The 23631-nt window shown below is 38.9% G+C and overlaps 1 protein-coding gene across 3 annotated transcripts in view; it reads right to left on the bottom strand.

Moving 5' to 3' along the window:
* The window catches only part of syt1a (synaptotagmin Ia), a 232393-nt gene that overhangs the window by 36448 nt on the left and 172314 nt on the right, over positions 1-23631 (bottom strand). For 2 of the 3 annotated variants that reach the window (XM_034313332.2, XM_034313330.2), the window contains 3 exons: positions 21689-21877; positions 5316-5488; positions 2077-2202 (listed from right to left, as the gene is read on the bottom strand). In XM_034313332.2, coding sequence (XP_034169223.1) covers positions 2077-2202; positions 5316-5488; positions 21689-21851 — 462 coding nt within the window. In that variant the 5' untranslated portion in view covers positions 21852-21877. The remainder of the gene's footprint in view (positions 1-2076; positions 2203-5315; positions 5489-21688; positions 21878-23631) is intronic. The other variant, XM_053241617.1, reaches the window with a different exon arrangement.

Raw genomic sequence — 23631 nt, 5'->3', positions numbered from 1 at the left:
TAATGTAATGTAGTGAAGACTTATTCTGAAGTCCAGCTGGTGAAATAAAGCTTTGAGTGTTTAATAGCTGATTGAATTTAGAAACAGCTCTCAGCAGTGGACTTGTGATTAGACCCGACTATACACTCAGACAAAAACAGAACTGATAGTTTTGTAAAGGTTAAATTGTTTGTGTGATGGCTGAGAGTCCATCATCTGGTCCTGTCAGGTTTGTTTATGAAGGTTAGCTGCTGCACTTTTACCCCTCAATTAACTGCCGTCAGCTATGAGAACATTCATCAGCTCCAGAGAAAAACGGAGGAACGACAGGCTGATATAAACTTCACTTTATTAAAGGATGAGGAAGAACGTTCAGTCCATTAGAGATGTTGATTCAGAACCCAGATTTCTCACGGTCCATGAGTGATCACAGTGATAAGAGTTTCTTAAGGCCATTAAAATTCCTGCAAGCTTCAGACAGCAGCTAAGCCAGTGTCCTCGTTCAGGCAGTGTCTATTGCATCACCTTTAGCTTCACACTTTCCATAAAAAATCCCACTCTTTCTGGGAAAGCATACTAATACAGTTCAGAAACCTAAAAAGTACAACTTATTTGAACAGTTTTTAAACTTTTCTGTAGCAACATCATACACTCAGATAATCAGACTGTGCTACTGGAAAAAAAAAAACTTTCCTAATGGGAATTGCGTAATGGTTTCCATTATCTGATGGGAAAATGTTAACAGCAATGATAATGACTAGGATTAGTTTTTTTCAGCTGGGAAGGACATGCTTTCTAGCTCTGTGTTACAGAGAAAGTATTTAAGTTTACACCTTGTTTTATTGCACACTCATAGCAGCAAGGTTAGCTAGCTAGTTTTTTCTTTGCAGAGCACAAGGTGAATTTTATTTATGTTATTTCTCACTGCGGTTTAATGGTCCGGGACATTAGAAGAAAATCCTGCATTTGTGAATAAGTAAAGGCTTTAAATTGTTATTGCATTAAAAAAAGCAAAATATTTACTAGACTTTTCACTGAATTTAGGGCTTTTCCCTGCAAACTCTATCCCAAACCACACAAATTACACACAAGAAAATGTAATTAGTCACACTTTCAGTTTGGACACGCATGCAGGGACGACTGCTCACGCCGGGACCAGTGTAAGTCTTATTACTGCTATTATTAAGTGCTCTACATTACTGGTGCCCCGTGTGAGGAGCAAACACCAACACTGAAAACGTTATCAGAACATCAGGAATGTTTTAACATTAGATCGTACGGTTATTAAAATAACGTCTCTTCATAGAGCCGCTTTGAGCAAAAATATCACGCACAAAACGCGATTAGATGAAATTCATCAGCCGTGCTGTGTCAGCATTTACGCAAAAATGAATTCACACGCTGACACGCTGGCTAACGTACAGACTGATAATGGCATTAAATAATCAGTCTCACTAATTATGCACTTTAATTGTAGTGGACGTTTGACTGAAAATTAAAATGACAAATTTATAGCAAGTTGATTGAGCAGAAATTAAATATTAACTGAGAATAATATTAATTAAGGGAGGTTATAGTTCTTAAATATCGTTTACGTTTTTTTTTTTTAAATGATGGCTTAATTATAATTACAATTCCAAGCATAATTAATGAGATGGGTTTTTAACAAGATTGATCAGTGTGAGGAGTAAACTCAGAGAATTATTATCAGAACATCTTGTATTCAGTAGCAGCCTACTGTAACAGCCTATATGAACTGAACCATGCTGTTTGATTGACAGTGCAAACAACCAATAACAGGCTTCCACCACAGTCCCACATTATGACTAAGATTATGTATTCCAGGAAGTGATAAAAACCAATCAGACTGCAGCATTAAAGATTTCCAGTGCTCTGTATGTACTAGATGCTCCACAGACCTAGTGTTCTTAAAACTCTGTCAGGATAGCTTTTGATTTGGTTTTTCTGTGATCTTTGTGATCATTTAAACAATACTGATGCAATACTGATGAGCTCCAAACTCCCTTCATGATGACACATGGGAAATCAAACACCACTAACTTCACACACACAGCACGACACACTCCGGATTCTTACCGTATTCTCGGTGAAATTGTAATCCAGAGAGTATTGTAATTTGCCCAGTTTTTCTTGCTCCTTAGGCTCGGCTTCCTTTTCACCCTCCGAGAGTCCGGTCTCCACTTCGTCTTCGTCCTTCAGAGCCTGAAGGAGACATCCACCAAGAGTCAGTCCGCTTGGCCCCATTTCCTGAAGCTGAGCCGCCAAGCCATCGTCTCCTGTATAAACCTCTTTTAAAGGGATCGAGCACTAAAAACACCACAGTGATCACCACCACGACATGCTTGGTGATGGAGTTCAACCCCAAACCGCGGACCCCCATCCCATCCCCATCAGCATTTTTTTTGGCTGCCTCTATGGTGTAGTCCATATAAAATCAATCACCAAATGATTTGCAAAGAGGATGAGTGTAATGAGGGGCGCAAGCATTTTGGGAAATCGAGCTTCTCAGAAGCAGATCAGAATCATTTTCGTGAATGTTTCAGGCATGGAAAAAAATCAGAAGAAGGGATGTAGAGTGTGGTGTAAGTGTGCGTTCGTTCATTTCTGGCTAGTCTGAAGTGTGAGGGCTCAAACGTGCTCAAACTCTCATTCAGTGTAGAAAATATCTCTATCTTAGGCTAGATTTGTCAGTAAAGCATGCATGGCATTCTCGTTCCCCAAAACAGGTTTTTCAGTGACCCCTGAACCCTTTGCATCATGCTAGCAGGAAGTGGTAAAAAAAGAAAAGAAAATAAAGAAAAAAACAAACAAAAGGGCTGGTAACGAACATGGGGCCTGTCCTATCACTTGTCAGGTTAATATTTTGTGAGAGCAAAAGGCTGAACAAAATTGATTTCTGTTCTTCAGGTTTGACCTTAACAGCTAATTAAGATTTTCCTTCAAGACTTTGCGCCTGGATGTTTGAGCTACAATTTTTATACATTTTGCCTTATTTTTGAAGTGGGTTGCTTAGCCCATTGATTTCCTGTTTGTGATTTTTGATAAGACAAGGAAAATCTTGATTAGCTCACCTCTAACAAGTAAAGAATTCAGGAAATTGAATAATCCAATCATGTGAGATTTTAGCTCCTTAACATGACCAAATATTGACACAATAGAAGTAGCTTAGCAGTTAAGATTCTCTGCTAGCAACCAGACGGTTCAAATCCCAGGACTACCAGAGAGCCACTGTTAGGGGGTGAGGAAGACCTTTCACTTAAACTCAGGATCTTTCTTCAGGTGAATTTCTTCCAGAGGAACAATTTTACTTCCTTGTAACCCAGCAACTATTGGAACGATCGGGCCTCATAGTTCGAATAGAAACATAAAAAATAAAACATACTTGGTTGAAAGGCCATTAGAGTACATTTGGGGGAGAGGAAACATTTTGGTTTGGATTGGTTTTGTCCTCACTTGTAGGTCACTTTGGATAAAAGCATCTGCCAAATAAAGAAAAGTCTGGTGAAGGATCACCACATTCCTTGTGCATAATAACTTTGTTATTTGATGAAATGGAATAAACGATTTTAAAATGCTGCCTGATCATCTGCTATCTTCAGTGATCTTCTTCTTGACCTTTTGAAAGCCTCGAGAAAGAAGTGTGATTTTAAAAAGAGTGCCTCGAGGATTCAAAGATCATGTCGGTCATTGTGAAAAAGCTTTTTGCATAATTTGTCCAGCTAATGAGTCGAGTGGTATTTTCCTGCTGGACGAATTGTCAGAGTCGAAAGTTCAAGTGGGTGAAATGAGGGGCTGTGACTACACAACGTACATCTAAACAGCTCCAAACATTCTCAGTCCAAAAAACTCAGAAATCAATGTGGTTCAGCCTCGTTCAAGCGTAACCCAAGTGCTTTATATTCATTCATGTGTATATATTTATACACATATATGTGCATACTCAGCGTTACACACATATATAGTGTAGATAGACATGTACAGTATGCAGAATTACACATTTCTCTCTAAGGCTTTAAGTCAAGAGGCTAAACAACATCATCGCAGCAGGCTAAAGAAGATCCAACAGCAATTAGGAACCTACCGCCAGTGCCAATCCCGAAAAGTCATCAAAACACAGATAAGGAAGGACATAGAAGGAAGAAACACAAATTAAAACACACCGCACAAACACACAAGGCAAACACATGTGTATGGGTGCACCGGGAGAAATGACCAATCACAAACTCAAAGCTCTTTTTATATCACATTAGCGTCGCGCAGGTTATGAGTGAAGATTATCGCTAATGGTGTAAATGCTAATGGTGTAACTCTATCTCTGACACAATGTAGGTTTTGTTCCAATACCATCTTTAACACGGCCTTGCTGACTTCCTCTTGGCTGAAATAGCCAAAATCCTAAACTCCCAAAATCCTAAATTCCTGGCCTAAATTCCCCAAATCCTTTATTCCCAAAGCCCTAAATCTTCAAAGTCCTGTATCTTTCCAGGGTCCGTTGTTCCAAGGATACTAGCTTCCCAGAGCCCTAGGGTGTGTTTAAACCAGTATTGGAACTCAGTTCATTTTCTTGACAAATACAGGTTTTTATTAAGTAACATCAATGCTACTAATGTAAGTGTTAGCATTTTATTTCTGTATATGTGTGTGCATGTGTGTGAGACTTTGAAAGCGTGTGTCTTCAATTGCGGATCTGAACTAAAGTGTTTCCGGCCTTCCGACTCCTTACACGGCAAATTAAGGCGACTTTGTCAATTATTCATTTAAAAGTGTCGTAGTGTGTGTTATATGTCAATTAGTATGCAAAGCGAGGTCAGAGTGCTGCTGTTACAATTTGCGCTATAATTTGTGGGTGCGTTGTTAAAAAAAGGGGGCGAGCCTCGTTATTGCTCTCGCTCCTCAACGCTAATTAGCTACTGTCATTTCTCTGGGTTGATCCCACTTCATAGTATAGCAATAATAATATGCAGCACTACAAAAAAAATAAGGAAATAAAACCAAACAGAAACGTACAGAACGTAAAAAATGTTTATGTTTAGCTAACAGAAAGCAAGCTTGTTACGCTTTTGTGCCATTTACCATGCCAGGTTTTCAATCCTGTAATTAAAGTCAGCAGTCAAGCAACAGCATTAACAGACATTTTATTTTATCAGTGCATTTCTGAGAGCAGATTTAATATAAACACTTCTAGCCAAATAGCATTAAAATGCATGTCAGTGATAGAAAATGCTAGAATAAATTCAGCATCAGTGTTCTCATGCATTCTCCACTGACTAAAACAAGGCAAAGCTGAATGCACAGCAGTTCTAAAATGTGTTTACCTCCGTCTTGGCTCCGTCTATCACGTCCTTCATGTTGATGGCGTTCTTGCCCTTGTCCTTGCCCTTTTTCTTGTTCTTCTTCTTGAATATCCACTTTTTGCAGATGCAGAAGCAGCAGGACACGACGAGAACCACAGCCACGAACGCAATGGCCACAATGGCCCATGATGGCACTGCAATGGAAAAAAATATCTACGTTAGTACTGACTGGGAGAGTATCTGTGTTCTCAGTCCACAAGGATCTCAGATCCTGTTCCCCAACTATGAGGTTCTCAGGGTCCTCTTTTCAAGTAGCTATGTCCCTAGGTTCCTATGTTTCCAAACCACTAGGTTCTCATGGCCGTTTCCCCAAGTTCCTATATTTAAAAACATTAGCTTCTCAGGGTTCTGTTCCCATGTTCCTATGTACCCAGGGCTCTGTGTTCAGAAGGTTCTATGGTTTATGATTTTAGGATCCTTTGTTCCAAGACTGCTAGTTTTTCAGGGTCCTGTTCACAAGTTCCTATGTTCTCAGGCCTCTATGATTCCATTTACTTATGTTTTCAGGCCACAAGGTTCTTGGAGTCTTGTTTTCAAGTTCCTATGTCCCCAGGATTGTTCCCAGGCCATTTGGTTCTAAGGATCAAGTTCAGACATTCTTCCCAGGAACTACATTCCCAGAATCCCCAGGGCTGTATGTTCTCAGTCCACTAGATTCTCAGGATCCTGTTCTCAGGTTCCTATGTTGCCAGGGTTCCATGATCAGAAGGTTCTATGTCCCCAGGCCACTAGTTTCTCAGGGTCACGTTTCCAAGTTCCTATGTTCCCAGGGTTGTTCCCGGGCCACTAGGTTCTCAGGATCCTGCTCCTACATTCTGATGTCCCCAGGACCTACATTCCCATAATCCCTATGTTCTCAAGATTCTGTTCTTAGTCCTATAATCCTATGCGCTTAAAAAAATTTGAATCCCTACAGTTTATCTTTGCAGGGTCATATGCTCCCACAGCATTATATTACAAACGCTCAGCTTGTCCTACATTCCTACATTCCCAGCGTTCCATGTGCCCAGAGTCAAATTTTACTTTTTTGATTTTTTTGTTGTTGTAGTACTCTAGGGTTCTTGGAACATGGAACCTGAGGACATATGGATGACTCCCTTTGTTGGTAGCATTTAGCCTATAAAATTTGCTTTTTTAAACTTACACTTATTTGAGGTAAAGTTTATTTCTAGTTCCCAAAATTAGTCTGTTAATCAACTCTCACACATCTGAATAAGTAATAATACCTCCACAGGCCTTAGCATTACATGACTAACACTGGAGGCATAATGAAGAACACCGTACATTTTTGAGTAAAATTTAGTTTTGGCCTAATATAGCTATACCCATGAGGATCAGTAGCATAATCTCCACTAGCATGAGTATTTCAGTTTAGCACCCAAGAGAACCTGAGCCAAAATGGCTGCCATAATTAAATTGCATGGTTATTTTTGTGTAAGGTTTAGCTTTGGACTAATATGTGTAGCTGTACGTATCAGGATGAGTAGCATAATGTCCATTAAAATTAGCATTTCCATTAAGTGACTAGCACTGGAGCCTGAGCCACAGTGTTTTATGTCGGTTCCTTCCTGGGCAGCTTTATTTGCTTGCTTAATCAGGTTTGTTTGGAATAGTTTTAGCATTAAGTGCCCTGAATTTTAACCAAGATAGCTGCCATTATAAAATTGTAAGCAGTATACCAATCCCACTCTGCATTATTTTCTTAAAGAGCATTTTTCCTGAGCTGCATTATTTGTGCTTTGTAATGCCGCATCGTTACTGAGTCAGAGAGGAAGCGGTGTTCCAGCTGCCGCTAACAGCACTTTGATCAATAAAAAGAGAAGACGTTGCTGTCTAGACAGGAGCCGCTTAATGATCTCGACACGAACAGAGACGTTTAAACACTCGAGTGAGTGCCCTTGGCCAATTTAGTGAGAATAACAAATGCCGGCGTTCTGGCTTGGCCAGGAAGAACCTTTTCAGGATCCTGACACTATTGTGCCAATCACCAGCAGTGGAGGGTTTATTTAATCAGCAACTAAGGTATTTGTCCTAAATGAGTCTTTCCTCTTGAGATAAGAAAATGTCCAAAAATGTCATTCAGAAAAGAATGAAGCCCACACAGGAGAGAAAGTTCTGCTTTTCCACACCCCTCATCAGCATATAACAATAGAACCATCGACTCCAGACAGGAAGTAAACACTTTTCAGAGTCCTTCTTTGACTAAATACAGCTTACAGCTTTAGCTTGCGCTGACAGGCGAAGACACGCTGCTGTCCTCCTCTGCACAGAGACAGGACTAACAGCCTCCTGCCAAACGCAGGAGACACGTCTGAGCTAAAACCAGCCATGTTATACGGCCCAACACGCTGTAGACACTCGAGACACGCCTCCTCGTGTGCTGGAATTAATTAGGAGACTTTTTTCGGTGTAAGAAAAATCCTTTTAGAGAAGCATACAGTAATTACATCTTCTGCTCTCGAAACACCAAGCACCTAATGATCAAGGTGTCATCTTTACACTAAGATGGATAGTACAAGTTCCTACGAACAAACGTGCCAAATTTCACCCATTTATCTTCTGAAGTGACACACATCAGAGAGGGAAACAGTGAAGGATGGTTTGTTTGTAGACTGCAGATCAGTGGGAGTGTCTATATGAGCTTATATATTAACTCAAAGACGCACCGTTCAAACGAATAAACCACTGTGTGTGTTGCTGTTATAGTAAAATACTGAGTGAAGGTGTGGTGTGAGGAAGCGGAGCTACTGCTACCACCCTGAAGTTGATTATTTTCCTATAACAGCATATTCCCAAGTGTTTTATTCCCCTTTTACCAAAGGAATTTCAACAATCACATTTTTTAAAGCTTATTAAAGAACATTATTCACTTTTATCCATTTATAGTTACATTTAATGTTGTGGAACATCCATGAAACAAGTTAGTTCCTGTTGTCACTTACGTTATAGCAGCTATAAACACTCGTTCCCTCACCAGCCTCTCTTTATTCTCTCTATTGAAGTTAATAAGACAAAAGAAATGCAGCTTGTTCCGCATGTTATCGAGAAACTGCAAAGAAGCGTAAACTCCTCTGTCCTGAAGATGACAGCTTTACCTCTGACTGTTACAAAGTGCTGACACTGGAGACTCCTTCCATAAATGTTACATAAACATCTCTTTACAAAAAACATTGATTAAATAATCGGTTACAGCGTCCACTGTATGCGTCCCAGTGAATGAGCTGTTGCTATAGAAACGATAACGTATTAGAACAAGCGCATTAATATAAACCTGTGATTTACAGCTGCACTACTTTATAGAAAATGAATCAACACCTTCTGACCAATCAGAATCCAGGATTCAACAGCACTGTGTGATAAAACAATATAGGACATGATGACCTAGTAGAATCAGACACGACTAGCCTGAAAAGTTTTTCTTTCATATTTTGAGGTTGAAACTTTTTAGTTTTTCCAATTTTAGAAACCTGATATATTTTCGACATCAAGAAAATAAGTTAGCGTGGTCTCTGGAGGATGAGCTTTGCTAGTGTTTCCCTCAGACAGCTCTTGCAAGGAGAGAAAGAGGGGAAAAAAGAAAAATCAATGCACTGTTGACAAAATCGATGCGAGCTCTCCTGCGAGGAAAAACAGTGAGCGATGGTCTAAAGTAAGGTGGCAGTGCCTGGATCTCGGCATCGGCCCCGTGATGGATGAGGGAAGAGGCAGTGCTGGTGCACTCAGTCTTCTCTCCTGCTAATGGGGTTTATAACATTAAAATAGATTTAGCAGGAGAGCTGATGAGGAATTTCAGACCTGCTCGAGACAAAAATGTTATGGTGAGAGATAATTTAATCTTAATTCTAATGCAAATAATTGGTAAAAACTGCTAGCACCACGTCTCTGAGGGAAAAGCATGCTGCAAAAATGTTTTTTTAAAGGTTATAAGTTTATAAAAGGTTTCGGCACCACTGATGGTTCCACATTGAACGTGAAATAAATAAATAAGTAAATAAAAAGTGTAGATAAATCCCGGGTTTAACTTGGCCTGCTAGCTTTTTTTTCTTTTGCTAGCTTTCGGTTCTTTAGCTCGCTAGTTTTGTCTTCTGTTCGCTAGCTTTATCTTCCAGTCTGCAAGGTTTTTTTTGTTAAATTTAGCTTATTAGATTATTAGATTATTAATAGATTGTCTTTGCTTGCTACTTTTGTCTTCCACTTACTACTTTTTTCAGTTTTGTTTTCACTCACTAGCTTTTTCTTTGTCTCTCTCACTTTTTTTATTTCTCTTGCTAGGTTTTGTTTTTGTTTGTGAAGCTCATCTTCCACTCTCTAGGGTTTTTCTTCTGCTGGTTAAGTTTTTAATTCACTTGCTAGTTTTGTCTTTCATTTGCTAGGTTTTTAGTTCACTTGTTAAATTTGTCTCGCACATGTGAGGCTTGTCTTCCACTAGCTAGCTTCATCCGCTGCTCACGATCACAAGCTGAGCCTGTACGTAGCTCGCTTTCATACTGACAAAGATTCTGTTTTAAACGTGTTTTTCCTAAAGAGAAAAAATCATAACTTCAGTTTTCCCTACGTAAAGGAATATTCATCTAAATGAACACTGCTTTATCCATTAGTGACATTAAAACTGCAGAATCATCAGCATATAAATACTCACTCTAATGTTCCTCCTAAAATCAGTTTTATATAGAATTACTGAGAAATATTCAGTAATGTACATCATTTCTTCAGATTTTAAACCAGAAGTAAAGAAAAACAAAGCAGCGGGGTTTGTTTTCAGCCCGTGGCGCTGTCGTGTCCATCCCTGGGTTAAAAAAAAAGCCAGAATCACACACCAATCGCTCTAACAGCTGGAAATCAGGAGCCATTCTGAATGTCACTCCTGTCAATCAGTGGATTTCCTTAGAGAAGCAATTCCTCAGTCCATAATTACCCATCTGTCCCTCTGATTCATCGCTCTCACCTCTCTTTCTCTCACGCCACAGATCCACCATCACACAGCTGCCCCCACATTCACCACCGCCCGCCGGTAATCACCAAAACCTGAGGACTTTTATTTTCACACTGACACGTTCTCATCTTCACCACTGCTCTTTAATGCTCAGAAACGATAAACAGAGATTAGATACAGATTAAGCTTGTGAGCTTTTGGCTGTTTTTGGAGGCTAAGAAATCTGATTAGCCTCGCATGCCCTAAAAAATATCTAGCATGTAGAACAGTCTGTGTTTTGCTTTGTGTAATTATGTATTAATTATTATTAATATTATGTATTATTATATTTTATAACATTATTATATAATATTATGTATTAATATTATGTATTATCATAAACATGGTCTATGAAACATGATATTTAACCTTTATGCTGAGGTGCATTCAGCCAGCAAGTGTTTTTTTTTTACTATTATCACACATTTGGTTTTTATTTTGCTCACTAGCTTTGTTTTTTCCTGCTACGTTTATCTTCTGTTCACTAGGTTTTTGTGTGTCTTCTGCTCATTAGATTTGTTTTTTGCTCGCTAACTTTATCCTCCACTCACCAGGATTTTTAATGTTGCTCACTAATGAACACTTTGTCGTTCATTTGCTAGTTTTTTGTTTCGATTGCTAGCTTTGTCTTCCATACACTTTTAAAGTTTTCAACTGCGTGCTAGCTTTTTTAATTCACTTGCTAGCTTTAGTTTTGCTCACTAGTTTTTCTGTCTCTCACCAGTTTTCTCTCCTCCTTCTAGCTTTGTGATTTTTATTTTGCTAACTAACTTTCTTTTCTGCTGACTAGCTTTGTCTTTGTCGTTAAATAACCATTAAGGTGAGTTTGGTCATGTGGCTAGTATTACAGTATGTTAGCATTAGTGAGGAAACACTGTTTAATTCACTTTTTTGCAGCCGAGTCAAATCGCTATCACACCTGAGTTCACTTGGAAGCAGGCACTTCACTCTAACGCTCTCGGACCCGAGTGTGATTGCTGTGTTGTCATGCGCCTAAAGACCCGCACCGAGAGGGAGAACACACCAGAGCGCCATTCAAGCAGAATAAACACTGCAGATGTGAAAGCACTCACAGAGGAGCAACGCATTAGGGTGTGGGATAACACCTCAGTGAGCTTCTGATTGGCTGTTGGAGGAGGTTTTTGATTTGTTTTTCAATTCAGAAGTGACACTGAAGTGTTTAAAACCCCTGCTACACCTTCACAACAAACACTACCATCTCAGAGTCATGGCTGTACTGAGAATAAACCACCATCCAAATTATATCTGCTCAGTGGAGCTCCAATGGAGGACCAATTCCAGTGATGGACAGAGTAGACGAGTGCCAATACTTTGTGTGGAGGAAAAGATGGACTATGGTGAGTAGCACTACAGCTACAATTGACCTGTGTGGGATGCAGACCCTTTTAAAAACGCAGACTATCCTGCATCAGACATTTCAGAGCAGGACACAGAAGAAAATAAAGACTGGAGTTGAGAACTATGGGGTTAATCAAAGAAAAAAGAAAAGAAAAGAAAACCAACAAACACACTGTGCTTCCCAGTGTCGAGTGATGCACAGACACCTTTATGATAAACGATGGAATCATATTTGGAATAATTGCACTGGGGTTGATGAGTTGATGAGAACATTCACCATTTCTTATTCTAATGATCCAAATTGCTTCATTCCAATTTGATTATATTTGCTGCCAAAGGAAATTAAATTGTTTTAATGCTTTGCCCATTAAGACGATTGTTTCATAACTTCTCCGGCGTAATAGTTTGCATTGTAGTGCCGTAAAATTCAGAGTATCTCCTTCATCACAAACGTGTCACTCATAAAGACACTTTTGTGTTTCTTAATTAAAAGCGCCCGAGTCCCTGAAAGCTACTGAAGCGTTTGCTAATTAACTCCATTGTGCGAGTGTGTGTTCTCCCGAGAGAGCACCACGCAAGCATGTGCTTCCATCTGAAACGTCGCTTATCTCTTGCTCAACCACACACACTCATACGCACTCTTACACACACACACACACTCTCAGTGGGAATGCATAGATGTGTTTCACAGCTGGATCCGCATCCTTGGCCAACTTGAAGCGTCTCACTAAAACATCTCCCTGCTGCGTCCCAAATAACTCTCCACTCGTGTCCTCAAGGACACACACACACACACACACACACACACACACACACACACAGCTGAAATCGTTCTCTGTGAACAGTGTGGTGTTCCGGTTTATCTCGTTTCTCTTATCGGATGTGATGGCTGAACAAAAGAAGACGATTCTCCCTTTTCTGAGATTTGACGTCTGTCTGAAAAACGTTTTTGACGTTTTAAGAAAAAAAATGATGCTGGAGATTTGACGTAAAGCTCCTTAACATCATCGGTGTAAGATTTTTTATTTTTTTTGTGAAAGTAAGAAGAAAAATAAATCCTAAAAGACGTGAGTTGCTGCTTGAAAGAGAGAAAATAAAGAAGAAAAAAGTCAGCCAGGCGGCGTAAAATGATCCAGCGGAGTAATGTGCCTCAACTCGGGCTAATTTGTTGTGACAGATTGTTGTTGGTCAATTAACCCCGGCACGACGATGTGTTATACAACACGCAGAGATGAACAGAGGGAGAGAGAGAGAGAGAGAGAGAGAGAGAGAGAGAGAGAGAGAGAAAGAGAGAGGGACAGGTAACTTATCTGCCCTCCTCACATAAACTTTAATAAGAAAAGGAAGGACTGAAGTACTAAAATGACGAGCTGTTTGTAAATTTTGGGGAAAATGTAACATACTTTATAATGAGACTTGAGCAGACGACGTGGCTTTCAGATTTCTTAGCCTGGAAGATGATAATGTAGCTCTGATTTGTACATCTTTTAAATTCAGAATTATTTTGCTACTTTATGAAATGCAATTTATGTTTTTTATGTAAATGGCATTTATTTTAGGGTGAGTGGGTGATGATTTAGACATGCAGGTTGCAGGATGCTAAACCGATCAAACATTAAAGCATAAAACACCAACATTCGCCATTAAACACCATCAAACACCCACATTCTCCATCATAAGCAGCAATATTCTGCTAATGCTAATATTCTCCAACAAACACCATCAAATCTCAACATTCCATTAAACAATAAACACCAACATTCTCAAACATCTACTCAAACTTCGCTCAAACATACCCCATTAAACACAATAATTCTCCATCAAACCCCATTAAACACCAACATTCACCATCAAACCCCATTAAACACCAACATTCCCCATCAGACCCCATTAAACACCAACATTCACCATGAAACCCCATTAAACACCAACATTCCCCATCAGACCCCATTAAACACCAACATTCCCCATCAGACCCCATTAAACACCAACATTCCCCATCAGACCCCATTAAACACCAACATTCACCATCAAACCCCATTAAACACCAATATTCCTCATCAGACCCCATTAAACACCAACATTCACCATCAAACCCCATTAAACACCAATATTCCTCATCAGACCCCATTAAACACCAATATTCCCCATCAGACCCCATTAAACACCAACATTCCTCATCAGACCCCATTAAACACCAGCATTCACCATCAAACCCCATTAAACACCAATATTCCCCATCAGACCCCATTAAACACCAACATTCACCATCAAACCCCATTAAACACCAACATTCACCATCATAACAGAAATGTCCGTTAAACCCTAATTTTCTCCATCAAACACCATTAAGTACCAACATCCACCATTAAACACCAACAATTCTACATCAAACACCATCTTTATCCATCAAATACCAGTTTTCTTCCTCAAAAATCAACATTCACCTTCCAAACCAATAAACACCAATTTTCTTCATCAAACATCAACATTCTCTATCAAATACCAACAAAGCACCCACCAGCAGACACCTCACTATTACATAGTTTCCATCAGACACTGACCACTACCAATGAAATGCCAATATTCTCCATCAAACAACAAAATTCAACAACAAAAACCAACATTCTAAAAATTATTTTATTAAATTTTATTAAGCAACACATTAAACTAACACCATCAAACACCAAAATTCTTTATCAAAGCCAGTAAAATGAACAAACACCAAGATTCTCCATTAGACACCAACAAACACCTATATCTGGAGGAACTAACCTCCAATCAGATTAGCCTTGCAGCAGCTACACTACTTACAGCCGTATGTGTGCTATAGATTTATCCAGCACAGTGTTTGTATAACTGTGTAAATGATAAAACACTCAGTGCAGTAAATCCTGAACTGTGTGTTAAACTACATCACTCTTAGTGTTTGATGGTGAATGTTAGTGTTTAATGGTGAATGTTGGTGTTTGACGGTGAATGTTAGTATTTGTTGGTGAATGTTGGTGTCTGATGGAGAATGTTAGTGTTTGATGGAGAATGTTAGTGTTTGATGGAGAATGTTGGTGTTTGATGGAGAATGTTAGTGTTTGATGGAGAACATTATGTGTTTTATGGTGAATGAAGGAGATTGTTCGTGTTTGATGGTGAATGTTAGTATTTGTTGGTGAATGTTGGTGTTTGATGGAGAATGTTTGTGTTTGGTGGTGAATGTTGGTGTTGAGAATGTTGGTGTTTGATGGAGAATGTTTGTGTTTGGTGGTGAATGTTGGTGTTTGATGGAGAATGTTTGTGTTTGATGGTGAATGTTGGTGTTTGGAGAATTTTGGTGTTTGGAGAGAATGCTGAAGAAATGTTTTATTATGAGTTTTGGCACTTCAGGGTATTTGTGGGTTGGTGTTTAATGGTGTTTAAAGTTTGATGTTGGTGTCTGATTGAGAACTTTGATATTTGATGATGAATGTTGGTGTCCAGTGGAAAATGTTGTAGTTTTATGGTATTTGATGGAGTATTTTGGCTTTCAGTGATGTTTTTGGGTTAGTGTTTATTGGAGAACATTAGTGTTTAATGCCTGATGAAGCTCTAATTACCCATATATAAACAAGATCAATTGAAGGGCAGCTTTAAAAGAAAAATGCAATTATTTAAAGAAATATTTACCCACTGTGATCGTTCTTTTATAATTGTGAAATTGACATAAAAGTAATTTAATTTTCAGACAAGAGTCGGTTATGAAATGGTTATATTCGTATTATTCTGCGGTAAATACTCAGTGTCCATCACTGTGTGAGATTTAACAAGCATGAAATTGACACAAATTGAAGCTTTGGTAAAAAAATCCAGTGTAAAATTTGCTACAGGTCAGACAGACAGCAGCACTCACTGTCGCTTCATATAATGGAGAGCTTTGCTTTTTTTGTCTTTATTATTTAGGATAATTGTGGTTGAGTGTGTAATAACGGCTCAGGCTGGATCTGCACTGAGAGGTTAATGATTATTCGCTGCAGGGGCTTCGGGCTCAATCAAGGAATTATGGGAGAATTATTCAACACAAAAACGGCTATAATAAAGTTTATTAACATCAAATGCCTGACAAATACCATCAAATGTCATCAAACACCTGAATTCAACATTAATTACCATCTGATGGTGCTGTATTTTTCATAAATATGGCACCACTTTTTTTTTTTTTTTTGCCTTTTTCGTCAGATGAACTTTGAGCAACCAAGAGCAACAACAACCCACATTTGTCCAACAAACACCACAACACCCAAACACTGCATTGGTGTGTCATTTCTGTGTGTGATTGCTGGCAATCTCTACAATGTTATTCTTCATTCACACTGATTAATGAGGCTCAGTCGTTCTTTTACAGAACAATATAAACCCCAAATATAATAATAATTACAATATAAACCCCAAATATAATAATAATTACAATATAAACCCAAAATATAATATAATTACAATATAAACCCAAAATATAATATAATTACAATATAAACCCAAAATATAATATAATTACAATATAAACCCCAAATATAATAATAATTACAATATAAACCCAAAATATAATATAATTACAATATAAACCCCAAATATAATATAATTACAATATAAACCCCAAATATAATATAATTACAATATAAACCCAAAATATAATAATAATTACAATATAAACCCAAAATATAATATAATTACAATATAAACCCAAAATATAATATAATTACAATATAAACCCAAAATATAATATAATTACAATATAAACCCAAAATATAATATAATTACAATATAAACCCAAAATATAATATAATTACAATATAAACCCAAAATATAATAATAATTACAATATAAACCCCAAATATAATAATAATTACAATATAAACCCAAAATATAATATAATTACAATATAAACCCAAAATATAATATAATTACAATATAAACCCAAAATATAATATAATTACAATATAAACCCATGGTTAGCATGTTAGTGTTTGATGGTGAATTTTGGTGTTTATTGGTGTTTGATTGTAAATGACTGTAAATTCATGACTAAATACCAACAGACACCAACTTTCTAATGTTATATGCTTTATAATGTTCAGTAACTCGTTTCTTAGTTTTAGATTAATCTCTGACACATATACTAAAAAATGATTGTTTAGATTGTTTACATTTTTCCCCTAAGTGGATGAAAATGTTTACGTAATTCACTTTGGTTAAACCGCCATGTGAGTGTGGATTAATGTCACGTGAAAGAACCGATGAGCTGCTTGAACAAGTGAGTGGATGAGAATGTTCTAGAAACTTCTAGATTTAAATAAATGCATGAAATCCATGAAGATGTCAACAGATGTTTTTGGGTTCTACAGCGTCTGAGGCAGTGAGGATGCTCGAGTATATAAAAAAACCTGTCAACATGGCATCATGGTATGTGCTTAGAGCATACATTTTTATTATTTTTTTTAAAAAAAGTAACATCTTCTGAAGCCTCTGAGCCACCTAGTTTACAAATATTTCACCGTGCTTATTAAAAAAACACACACATTTGAACATATTTCTCTTCTATACTATCGAGTCCATCTGTTAACACGACATTGAAATTCTGTACGAAATCGTTTTCATCTGACCACAAACACGTCAATAATTCCATCATTTCTCTCGTCTGGAATCGGATATTGTGTTAAATGTGAACACACACACTGGTGTAAACACACTGAACATGACTGTGAGCCTGCAAACCAAATCTCAGTCCATTAGAATGCATCGATCTTTGTACGAGTCAGGGAAGGTGAACAGTCTGAATCTGACCTGCAACTCTGAGGAACCGATGGACAAAACGTTTGTGTTCATCAAGTGAGAACTTCATAAAAAAATAATCAAAACAATCTCCAAGCTCATTTACTAACAAGCACTACAGAGGATTGAGTCTTGAGTAAAGATTTCTTGTCCACTTTATTTGTAAATCTTAATGAATATTTAATTTGGGGTGTTTCGATCTAAAAGTGTAAAACAGTGGGCGGAGTCAATGCAAAATCAATTAACCTCATCAGGTGTGTAAATTAATACGACTGAAGGGCAGGTATTAAATTTGTAGAAACTTATTTACACTCACAGATAGTTCTTCAAATGATGTCATAGTGATTTCTTGTAATTATGAATTATTATTAGTGCAGTAAAGTATGATGTAATATTCACCATGTGTTTATACCTCTGATATCAACATTCAGTGAGCTAAAGAAATGTTTTCATCACACTGACCTCATGTAAATCAGACACACACTCATGTCTACACACTCATTTTACCTTCTTACTGTATTATAATCAGTTTTTTAAAGAGAAGAAATAAAGAAAAATACTCAAAAATACAATAAACTGTAAACAATGAGCAATGTGGAAGTAACAAAAATATTCATGCTAAATAATGAACGAGGCAGAAGTTACAAAAGTACAAGTAATAAAAGAGGCAGAGGTGTCAGAAATACCATATGGTAAACAATAAACCAGGTAAAAGTAGCAAGATTGTAAACTATGAAGAATGCTATATTGAAGTTGCAACAATATTCATGCTAAATAATGAACAATGTGGAAGAAGCAGAAATCCCGGTGCTGAAAGACGAGTGAGGAGAAAAGTAGCAGAAATCCCGGTGCTGAAAGACGAGTGAGGAGAAAAGTAGCAGAAATCCTGGTGCTGAAAGACGAGAGAGGAGAAAAGTAGCAGAAATCCTGGTGCTGAAAGACGAGTGAGGAGAAAAGTAGCAGAAATCCTGGTGCTGAAAGACGAGAGAGGAGAAAAGTAGCAGAAATCCTGGTGCTGAAAGACGAGTGAGGAGAAAAGTAGCAGAAATCCTGGTGCTGAAAGACGAGTGAGGAGAAAAGTAGCAGAAATCCTGGTGCTGAAAGACGAGTGAGGAGAAAAGTAGCAGAAATCCTGGTGCTGAAAGACGAGTGAGGAGAAAAGTAGCAGAAATCCTGGTGCTGAAAGACGAGTGAGGAGAAAAGTAGCAGAAATCCTGGTGCTGAAAGACGAGTGAGGAGAAAAGTAGCAGAAATCCTGGTGCTGAAAGACGAGTGAGGTGGAAGTAAGGAAAAGGCTCTTCAGGATCTGAACTCGTCACGGTTATCAAGAACAATTAACGCTTGCACAACCCTAATTTACATAATCTTTCCTCTTCCTATTTTGCATATGACATTATTTCCATAATTATTACAGACACATTTTATCAGAACTTTGGGAAATTTGCGCTGCTTATTTTGAATCGTAGCTTGTTTGTACCAGTTTAATTGCTGATTTGAATCCATGGATGGATAGACAGACAGATAGACGGCCATCTGTTGCTCGTTAGTCACATCTCGGCTAGCGTTAGGGATTGAGTGTGTAAATTGGGAAGGTGGTGTGATGGAGTGTGTGTGTCAGGTGCAGCGTTACCTGTCTGTGTGATTTTGCACAGCCGAGTGTGTGACGGCTGCCGTGAACGGAAAGTGACTGTTAGTCATATGAGCTGCAGTGACAGCGGGCCACAGATGAGTCCTTCCTGAATATTTATGGACTTCACCACAACATGCCATGGCGCAGGGGTGCAGCGAGGAAAAGCGGCCACGAAGAGCCACATTTTTACACTGAGTTTCTCTCTCACACTCCGGCAGCAACAGAATAAATAAACAGCGCCTGCTTTCAGCAGCCATTTTCTCTGGTTGTGGTAGTGGAAGTAAAAGCAGCCTGCCTCATTATCCTGCTGAACTTCACCACAGTTTTGTCTAAAAAATGCTAATGTAGCTCAACAGCAACAGAGACATATAGCTAATATCATGCAAACTGCATGGCTCATAATCAGACTCATAAAGTAGCCGAATAAGTCTTTGTTAAAAATAAATACATAAATATACAAATCAATTCGAATCTATTAATGACGAGGGAGTATTAAAAATGATCAACAAGTAATAATACTCACACAAGGTCAGAGTTTAATAATAATATTAATAAACGCACAATAAGCCAGAAACTGGGCGGAAATATCAAAAATAGTCACAAATAAACTATAAATGCTCACACTGTATACACACACTAAATGATGAATGAAGCAGAAAGAATGAAAATACTCATGAAAAACAATGACCAAGAGAGGAAGTAACAAAAATCCTCATGATGCATGAGCCATAAATGACAAAATAGTAAGCCGATAAACCGATAAACGAGCAGGAAGTAACAAAAATACTCCTGCTAAATGTCAAAGTAACAAAAAAATGCCCACAATAAATAATATACAAGCCATAAATACCAAAAAAATTAAGATTTAACAATGAAAGAGATGGAACTAAGAAAAAAAAAACTTACTCTAAATGATAAATGTCACAGAAGTGACAACAAATACACAATACTCAACAATGAACAACACGGAGGCAACAAAAATACACTAAAGGAAGAGCGAGGCAGAATAACATGCTCTCTTAAATTCTAGACATGGAGATGACAAAAATAAACTGACAATAAATTTATAGACAAATATTTAATAATGTTTCTGCTAACAAGTGAGTTTATATTATATTATATTATATAATTATATATTATATTATATTATACAGAAGCTTCCATTTCCTGTTAGTGACATTAAGCTCCAGTGCAGAACCACAGCGGATGGAGAACGTTTGGAGAAAATGGTGGGATTTTGGACTGTGGCAGAGTCACTGCTGTGGAGTAGAGTGTGTGAGTGTGTGTGTGTGTGTGTGTGTGTGTGTGTGATGGAGTTGGGGGACTAAAACAGTAATTTAAGGCACTATAATGGAGTGGCTCTTGGCTCACTCTCAGAAGGGGTTTATCCGTCTGAGGCCGACTCGGCAACCCTTTATTTTAGAGTTGTCTACAGTAAAGCAATGTGATCATTAACGTGTGTGTGTGTGTGTGTGTGTGTGTGTGAAGGTCTCAGGACCCTTTCCTTCTCTTTCTCTCACATTTCCGTGGGTAATCAGCGCTGTGATGGAAAAATCAGCCTCTCGTTTTAGGGAGGAAACGATATTTACCTGGCATTTAACACCATGTTTTAAATTTAATTGAACGGTTTTTTGTCTAGAAAAAAAAAAGGAATAACGAGAAAGTCTGAGGCGTTTACCTGCACACGTGATAGATAATACTGTGTGTGTGTGTGTGTGTGTGTGTGAGAACAGTGCTAACGTGAGTGGAAACTCTGCTCGGATCTGCACACACATCACTGCGTCAGTCACAGCGAGGCCACGCCCACTTCATCACGCTTCATTCAGCTTTATCGTGCTTTAATCAGCGTCACTTCCTGTCTGAGAGAACACACTGCGCTATATTTACACACAACCTACGTGATCTGAGTACTGTTACTACATCACCAGCACACCAAACGGCATTATGGGTAATTCAATACAGGTAGAGAGACAGAGAGAGAGATAGAGGGAGAGAGATGGATTCATTCATCTGCTACTTTAGTACATTGTAAATAAAAAGAATGATGGAACTGTTTAATTTTGTATGAATCACAAGGACACTGCAGATTCTCTCTCTCTATCTCTCTCTCTCTCTCTCTCTCTCTCTCTCTATTGGTCTACAGTTCCTTCAGGTTCCTGTGTTGTTTGCTCAGTTCTCTCATTCTCTGTCTCTCTCTCTATATCTCTCCCTCCATCAGGTTCCCCTTCTTTTTTCCATTCTCTCATTCTGTCTCTCTCTCTCTCTTGCTCCTTCCCACTTCTAGCTTTCTTTCTCTGTCTGCCTCACTTTACTATTAATCTCTCTCTCTCCCTCTTCAAATCTTTCAATCTATCTCTTCCTTTCTGTCCATTTCCTCTTTTTATTCACTAGCTCTAGTTTCTATCTCTTTACTTTCACTCTCTTTACCGACTCTCTGTCCTCCAGCATCATGACTGTGTGTGTGTGTCACAGTGTGTGTGTGTGTCACAGTGTGTGTGTCACAGTGTGTGTCACAGTGTGTGTGTCACAGTGTGTGTGTGTGTGTTACAGTGTGTGTGTGTTTTTCAGACTCACGTGGGATTTTGTTGAGTTCGTTCATGAACTTGTCCTTGAGTTTAGAGAAAGCCTCATCTTTGGGCGCGGCCGCTCCGGGAGAGGACGACTCAGTGCTGTTGACCCGAACCTCTGGCGCAGCACTCGGCACCGGGTTCCCCACTAACGCCTCCCGCCGACTCATCACTACAATCTACAGCCAGGCACGAGCTGAGAGACAGACAGAGAGAGAGAGAGAGAGAGACAGAGAGAGACAGAGAGAGAGAGAGAGAGAGAGAGAGAGAGAGACAGAGAGAGAGACAGAGAGAGAGAGAGAGAGACAGACAGAGAGAGACAGAGAGAGAGAGAGAGAGACAGAGAGAGAGACAGACAGATAGAGACAGAGAGAGAGAGAGAGAGAGAGAGAGAGAGAGACAGAGAGAGAGACAGACAGAGAGAGAGAGACAGACAGAGAGAGAGAGACAGACAGAGACAGAGAGAGGGAGAGAGAGACAGACAGAGAGAGAGAGACAGACAGAGACAGAGAGAGGGAGAGAGAGAGAGACAGAGAGACAGAGAGACAGACAGAGAGAGAGAGACAGACAGAGAGACAGAGAGACAGACAGAGAGACAGACAGGTCAGTCATCATTCATTACGCTGGATGAATCCTGAGGAGTCGTTATCATGACGACTCACTTAAATGATTCAGTTCAAACTTTGATTCTTGATTCATCACTCTTCTCAGCTGATATAAACCATCGTATTGATTTTACCAAGTAACAAGGGCGGAGCGCTAATTAGAATATTTGGCCACGCCCACACAGACAGTTCGGTGTTTTATTCGTTCAGACATTGCTGGATGTTGAAAAGACACTCAAGTTTAGTAACTTTTTCATATTTCACACTTTTTTCCCTGAAACTTTAAGTGGTTGCCATAGAAACAGTCTAGAAGTTGACTTCACGAACCAGTATCGGCCAAGAACACAATGTCAAAATGTTGAAAATAATAATTTCCGGCCTGCCTGTGTCAGTCGGTGATCTTTATGACTTTGTGAGTGACTTTCTCCATCTGCTTCAGTCTGTTATTATTCACATGAGAGGAGGATAATTACAGACAAGAGAAAAGAGAGAGAGAGAAGAGAGAAATGGTACAGGATGAGAATGGAGGAGGAAGAACATCATGAAACACAGTTACACATCAGTCCACTGTGGGCGTGTCCCAAACCACACACCCTGTTCACTATATAGTGCACATAACACCATCATCAGTCCACTGTGGGCGTGTCGCAAACCACACACCCTATTCACTATATAGTGCACGTAACACCATCATCAGTCCACTGTGGGCGTGTCCCAAACCACACACCCTGTTCACTATATAGTGCACGTAACACCATCATCAGTCCACTGTGGGCGTGTCGCAAACCACACACCCCTATTCACTATATAGTGCACGTAACACCATCATCAGTCCACTGTGGGCGTGTCCCAAACCACACACCCTGTTCACTATATAGTGCACATAACACCATCATCAGTCCACTGTGGGTGTGTCCCAAACCACACACCCTGTTCACTATATAGTGCACATAACACCATCATCACTCCACTGTGGGCGTGTCCCAAACCACACACCCTATTCACCCCTATACAGTACTATATACTATATAGTTTATTAATTAAACTTGATGCTGTCCTAGTCACTGTGGAAAATAAATACAGCTGTGTGTGTGTGTGTGTGTGTGTGTGTGTGTACACTGAGGGGTTTTTCCGTTTTTCCGTGTCATGAACATCGTGGTGTTTGTCCTCGTCTATGACAGCTTTTAATTAGTGTTGGGGTGAAGTGTTTACACAGCTGACTTCACTCACTCTTTCATAGAGGTAGAGAGACATAGAGATGAAAAATAAAAGATAGAGATAGAGGGTGGGAGAAGAAAATGAAACAGATAGATGAGAGGAGGACAAAAGGAAAGATAAAGAAAGC

Source organism: Pangasianodon hypophthalmus, chromosome 18 (genome assembly GCF_027358585.1).
Source record: "Pangasianodon hypophthalmus isolate fPanHyp1 chromosome 18, fPanHyp1.pri, whole genome shotgun sequence".
Taxonomy (NCBI): domain Eukaryota; kingdom Metazoa; phylum Chordata; class Actinopteri; order Siluriformes; family Pangasiidae; genus Pangasianodon; species Pangasianodon hypophthalmus.
Note: the sequence above shows the minus strand (reverse complement) of the source record. Positions and strands in the feature narration are given on the sequence as shown.